Source organism: Heliangelus exortis, chromosome 5 (assembly GCF_036169615.1).
Source record: "Heliangelus exortis chromosome 5, bHelExo1.hap1, whole genome shotgun sequence".
Lineage (NCBI taxonomy): Eukaryota > Metazoa > Chordata > Aves > Apodiformes > Trochilidae > Heliangelus > Heliangelus exortis.
The window spans coordinates 7,049,813-7,056,370 of NC_092426.1; the positions used below are offsets into that span (position 1 = coordinate 7,049,813).

A 6,558-nucleotide genomic window follows, 5' to 3' on the forward strand; every position below is an offset into this window, starting at 1 on the left:
TCTTTCTTCTTCCTAACCTGGCTTCTTATTTCTGGACATCAGTCAGCAGTTCCTTCCCTCTCCCCATCTGGCACAGCCTGGCATGTTTTTCATCAACACTGCTTTTGATTTGCTATCAAAAAAATGGGAAGTTTGCTAAACAACATCTTAAAAATTGAAAACACGGCTAGCAAAACACCTATCATTTATTCTAACACATCTTAATCTCACATTTTCTATGTTTCTTCCAAACAGAATAAATCTGTGCTTTGTTATATGTTAAAGAGATAATTTTTTTTTTGTTTATTTTTTCCTCTGGATAAAGCAAGAGAATTCAGGTCTTGTATCTCAGTTCAACATTCAACATGCATTTTTATCTCACTAATTTGAGAGCAGCCATTAAAAGCAATCATGGACTCAGAAAATGCAATGTTTTTCTCATGAATTAAAAGGGCTCAGTCAGGGATGGATTAAGATAGATTCGATTCTCTCTGAAGAAAGAGAAGTTATGTACTTCTGGCACACTTTTTCCAGAAGTGGTTACTTGACAGAACATATCAAAGGCAGCAGTGCCTGCCAGAGGATTCAGCAGTTCTGAACACAGCTTTCATCCTGGCAGAAAGTTATGCCTTTAAAGAAAGTTATGACCCAGTAACACAACAGTTTCAGGGCACCCTCTTTGCTACACCAAGTAGATGGACAGTGACCATTCTGGGGAGGATATGCAGTTTAAATTCTCTGCTAATCCCCAAGAAGGCTGAAGAAAATAGCTATTCCCACAGAGTCCTATTCCTACAAAGAAAAACTACTCTGGCATATTAAAAGACATAATATGTAAAGTGCTCTACTTTGTGCAACTCTTTTTCCTCCCTGCCATAGTGTGGGGTGTATTTGTTCTGAGATGTCGTGGAGAGACTGGTTCCTCCACTCCAACTACTAACAGGATGGGAATTAGGTCTGAGTGCCCATTGGGCTGTAGTAGAAAAAAGGGGTGGTGAATACTGAGCCCTCTCCTTCCTCCATTCTTAAAACTTAAACGAGACACAAACTTCAGTAAATATGATACTTAATAGACTGCAGAAAACTAGAAATTATAATTATTGCTGTTAGTCTGTCCTCTACTTTCCTTCAAATGAAATTACCTGAAGCTGTTCAGAAACATCTTGTCCATGTATTGCATTCAAACATTGTTGCAGAGAAGCTTTTTTCTCAGCTAACTCATCATAGAGCAGCCTGGTTTCATTCTGCAAGAGAAACAAACAACAGAAACACATCATATATCAAGAATATAGAAATGACCAGACAAAACTGCACAGCAAACAAAATGGTTTCCTTCTACAGGAAAAGCACTTTTTTCCTCTAAAAAAAATTAAATTATGTGCATTATGAGCTTAAAGAATTAATTTAGGGAGGGAAATTCTGTAGTCTGTGTAGTGTAAGCAAGCAGATTACTCTGTAATGATCCTCTGTGACTATAAAAATCTGAGAAACTTCCAGAGAAGCACATTCTCTTCTGAACCTGAGAAAAAGAGCCCATTACTGGGGGTCCACAGATTCTGCTAAGTAAACATTGCAAGATGAGGCCTGCTGCTGTTTGGAGACAGCATCCTGTGGTCTTCAAAGGAGCTGTTTTATTATTTAGAAATGAAGAGCTGGGCTGACTTGCAGATGATGAGCATGTTGGACATTTTGCTGGACATTAGAAAACCAATTTCAGATACTGGGCTTTTCTTTCCTTACTTCAGCCTAAATACCTGATCCAAGTGCTCTCCAGCAACACCTACTAGCTTTAGCCCATCACAAGAAGCTGCAGAAAAGTTCCTCCAAAAAACAACAACAAAAAAGCAAATTTGGAAACCTATGGCTTCTGCTGCTGTGGCACAAAACCCAGAGGGACTGTTAATACAAAAGGTGAAACCAATCTTATGTAAGAAACAGCTAAAAGCAGCCCACTGCCAGACATGGAACCAAAAGGGAAGCAGCCCCCCCTCTCCCAAGTCCATCCAGCAGCCCAAAGAATACACAAAACACCACAATGAGTTTGTTTAGTACCCCCCCAAAAAAGACAGTCCATTATAGATTGCTCATCTGTAACTCCAGTGCATTAACACTGACAGGTTTAACAGATGCTGTGAAACAAGATGTGCAGTTGGCAGTGGAGTACCTGATAATTGCTATTATGATCCAGCCCAGCCTTCATCAAGTTGCTCCTTGAAGCAGTGGCAGCTTGGGTTTGTTCCAGCCGTGCCTGCAAGTTGTTAAAGCACTCACAGAACACATCTGTGCTCCCACCAGCACAGCTAATAGACTTGAGAAGATCATCCTTTTTGTCACTCAGATCAGCGTGAAGTTTTTGCAGCTCAACAGAAAGAGTCTAAAGGATTGAAAGAAAGATAACATGAGTGAAAATGGTCTCTGTCCAAGCACTCTTGCCTGTAAAAGGCAGAAGGACTGGAGTTGATAATTGCAGACAAAAGCCATAGGACTAAATCCATGCATCACCAAATAGTTTGGCAGTTACTCCTGAATAATACCAGCAAATCAGAGAGGAAATATCAGGTCTTATACATTCTGATGCAACAGAGAGCCACTGGGGTGCCCTCCTGGATGCTTAGGACAGTTACCTCATAAAGAGCCTGCTGCACAGCTGCCTCTTCAGTGGAGAGGACTGAGGTGTTTAACATCTCCTCCATGTTATTCAAACAGCGGCTGATTGCCAGGAGCAACTCAAACAATTTTCTGTCCAAATTGGAAGAGACTTCCTCGGCCACATTATCCTGGGTACAGGCAAGTCAGAAGATTTCAGTACTTTTACCCAAGGCTTGGCTAAGGTTTATTCACTCATATAATGGTAGAGGTTCAGTCAGCTAATAATAAAATGTAATTAGTGAAATACTGAGGGACAGACTTATGAGACAGTTAGGTGAATGCAATATTCAGAGATGTCCAGGCCAAAGCTGAGACAGTGACCCTTTATGTACCAGGTGTGGTTGCAGTCTTACAGGGCTCTAAGCTCAGCAAGGGGCACAACACAATTTGTCTTCTCAGCTCCAGTACTGCAAATTTACTGAAACCATTCATGGGCTCCTTGCTTTATACAGTCAGAAGGGTTTTACCCAGACTGGCAAAACTTTGGATCCAAGCAGTGAAAATATCATAGCTGAAACTTCAAATGTTTCCTCTCAAAATCCTAAATGGATTTCTACATTACTCCATACTTGATGCCAAAGCTGCACTACCACGAACACCATCTGCAATATTATGATTATTGGCTACATTTCCCAGTGCCCAAACAGTGTCTCATGTCTAGAATCCCTGGCATTTTTTTTAGAAGTGCTGGGACATGTCATTTTTACCTGTGCATGCACCACATTTGCTTCTTGGCTTAGGTCTCCCAGCTGGACAGTGTAAGTTTTCAGTTCTTCCACAGTTGGGGCTCCTGCACTAGCAAATGTGCCTCGGGGCAGCATATTCATCTTTGTTGTAATCTAATATTTGGAAGAAGTACATGGCAATTAGGTGAACAGCTCAAATGAAGACAGGGCTATGGGCATCTAGATAGCACTCCTCTCAAAAAGCATTAAAAGGGAAGCTTCAAGGCTTTAATATAAAGCACCTGGATGGGGGGATTCCCTTTTTTCCTGGCACAAATTAGTTGAGTGGGCTGGGCCCTGATGGGACAGGGTCTGAGAAGGAGCCAACTGATGAGTTGCAGTTTGTGTCAAGGCAGAACCTGCTGCCTGCTGCAGTGTAAGTCTTGCCTGAAAGAGATCTGGCATTCACCCTTGTACCTGACTGATGTTCTTCCATATGATGCAGTAATTTCAGAGAACAGGGAATCTAATCATTTTAATGTAATGTGAACAGAACTGTTAATAGCAGGAATTACAAAAACCGTGCAGTCTGTTCAGAAGAAATGCCTGATGTGCTCTGGTTGCAGTCCAAACTCTGCTTTTGATATGTGAGAAAGAGAACACAGTGGTGAATGGCACCAGAAAATTAAAGCCAGATAATTTTTTTGTTCTCAGTTGCACGAATTGAGACTTAACCCATAGCCACAAAAATCACCTGGGAGGTTCCTGGCTGACTCTTTTAGTCCTCTTGAAAGAATGAAGCAGATAACATCTGGTCTGAATGTTAGCTACAAGGATACACCTAGGTGCTCCCACACTGTGCTTAGCAGTCACTCCTTCAGAGACATTCTTTATCTCAGAGTAAAATTAAAAGACAATCATGAGAGCAGTGTGCAGAAACAATTTCCTCTGGAGGTTTCTATGAAGAGTCATGATATGATGATGTAGGAAGATACACTAATTGCTGTCTTTACCACAAGCAACCACCACCATCAGAAAGTGTTTTAGGGAACTTAAACACACCTGAGGTTCCACAAGCTGGCTGAGAGGAGATTTCATCTTTGATGAGAGCTCTTGCTGTAAATATTGCCATTTATTACCCTTTCGGTCCTTTGGAGCTAAGGCAGGCTCAGCCTCTTTGGATCAGATGCTCCATTGCTGTATTGAGAAAACATTGTTAGAATGGCAAATACCAAAGCAAATTAAGGAAAATCAGTCTTGTAAGAGTTAATGTATAAAATTAGTTTCTATTGTTCCTGCCCCAGAACCAGAGTGAAACCAAGTTTATAAATGGTCTTTAATCCACTCACATCTGTGATTTTGTACAATGTCTGTCAGAGACACCCAAATTGCCTCCAGGTGAGCATGGTTTAGCTTGTGGCAGGTGTCAGTCCTGACTCCTGGACAGCAGGAGAATTACCTGTGGGTGCTGGAAACCACTGTGCCAAACGAGGGGCTGCTCAGCAAGGGAAAGCTGAGGAGTGCTGGAGCCATCTGAGTGTAGGATCTCCAGGGGTGCTGGGTCCATCCTCTCCCTGTTGTCAACCTGTAAAGAGAAACCTGTTGTGGGAAGGCTTCCAGAGGTGACAAGACGACAGAACCTGCAGGTACAGTCTGGGAAAATGCAAAAGCAGAGATGCCTTGGACTTACCATGCACAGAATCTGAAGAGCATGGAACAGTTGCTACTCTTGCAAAGATTACTGCCCAGTTCCACTTACTCAAAGTTTGACTCACTCTAACCTGCTGCTAAAGTCCTCACATTTCTCCTCCTTACAGTTATGAGGCTTGTCTTGCTCTTCCTGATAAGAGATTAACTGATACTCGCCCTCCATTCCTATTGTTTGACCAAATTATGTGCAATTTATGCTTACAAACTTGCTAAGCTGCGTGGATTTTCTACCTGTCTGTGCTCAGATATATTTCTGTAAGAGCCTTTACCAGTGCTAATTCTCTCCTTGGCTTTGCAAGTTCCCTTTTAGGCTGTGCTCCTGCAGCACTGAGAGGCTGTGGTTACTCTTACACAAATACATCAGGGGGGCTTCTCTGGACCCTTGCACAAAAAAGTGGGAATGATCTCTGAAGCTGGGAGCTACTGGGAAACTCAGCAAGCAGCATGGAGCTGTGGTGCAGGAGAGCTGGTGGAGTCACTGCTCTTGCCAGTTACTCATTCTTCAAAGTTACTGATTTTTCATGGTAATAAACCATGAATCTCAAAACCCCAAAACCTAAACCCCAAAGCCCCACAAAAAAATCCCAGCCCCAGCATCCACCTCCCAAAGGAGCCACAGACAATCAGCAGTGTCTATTATCTTTTAGGAGGTACAGACTCATCAAGAATTCCCAATATTAGCATGAGCTTTGAAGTAAAAAATATATCTTAAACAGTACCTTTATCTGTGGAATCTTTTCATCTGATGGCAACTCACTTTCCCGTGAACTCATGTTCCTAAAAGGCTTTTTGATCCAGCCAGAAACATCCTGGGCAAGTTGTTAAAAAATTTTATCCTTTCGCTGCAGGTCTCTCAGCATTCCCTGTCATTTCACTTACACATGTTACCAGTGAATTATATATACTGATAAGATCACTGACTTCTGAAATGTTTTTATCTTCTGTCAGTCCAGCCTCCCTCAGGGAATTTGCCACCATGAGCCATGGAATCAAATGGTTTTCTGAAAAATACAAAAATTAATGAACATCCACTTCTAACAACATGGAGCCATCTTCTAAAGGCAGCTCTTACTTTCTCAAAGGGTTTAGGTCAGCACAGTCCTCTGAAGGCCTGTGTCAAATTACAAGAACTGAAGCTCAAATTAGACGTTTATGGTGTCATTTAATATGGTCAGTATGTGCAGCTCGGGATGAATCTCTAGGGAACTTAATAATTACATTGGGGAAAAAAAATCAAAGAATTACTTTAAGTCTGTATTTCATTTTTTTCTAATAAAGGGTAAAATCATTAACAGAATTGGAAAAGGAATTGGATTGTGCTGCTGCTGAAATGAAACCTATGAGAGAAATTGCTAATAAGCTGCCACAGATCAAAGAGGAAAAAGCAGAGGAAGCAAATGAACAGTGCAGAGTTACAGAGCAGTTATGGGAGGATACAAAACTCTTGCTTGCTGAATGGTAAGAAGAAAAGCTACATTTTAAAGTGGTATTGTAGAAGTAAGAAGTTTGCTTGTAAAATGAAACAGCAAAAAAGCCTCTGACCACACTTTGAAGT

The 6,558-nt window shown here is 41.5% G+C and overlaps 1 protein-coding gene across 1 annotated transcript; it reads right to left on the bottom strand.

Annotated features, from left to right (window-relative positions):
• Positions 1–306: 306 nt before the first annotated feature.
• LOC139796698 (nesprin-2-like) lies at positions 307–4,495 on the bottom strand. Its single transcript, XM_071745061.1, has 5 exons — positions 4,356–4,495; positions 3,336–3,467; positions 2,604–2,756; positions 2,144–2,353; positions 307–1,223 (listed from the first exon to the last, which is right to left on the bottom strand). The coding sequence occupies exons 1-5, from the start codon at positions 4,389–4,391 to the stop codon at positions 1,098–1,100; spliced, it is 657 nt and encodes a 218-aa protein (XP_071601162.1). The 5' UTR covers positions 4,392–4,495; the 3' UTR covers positions 307–1,097.
• Positions 4,496–6,558: the final 2,063 nt, after the last annotated feature.

What these genes read in the sequence shown, in the direction of transcription:
- LOC139796698 (XM_071745061.1), bottom strand. Translation starts at nt 4,391, where the DNA reads ATGAAATCTCCTCTCAGCCAGCTTGTGGAACCTCAG. An exon ending in CAAATGTGGTGCATGCACAG is followed by an intron (nt 2,757 to 3,335) that starts GTAAAAATGACA and finishes GCCTGTACCCAG; the next exon opens with GATAATGTGGCCGAGGAAGT. An exon ending in TGCAGCAGGCTCTTTATGAG is followed by an intron (nt 2,354 to 2,603) that starts GTAACTGTCCTA and finishes TCAATCCTTTAG; the next exon opens with ACTCTTTCTGTTGAGCTGCA.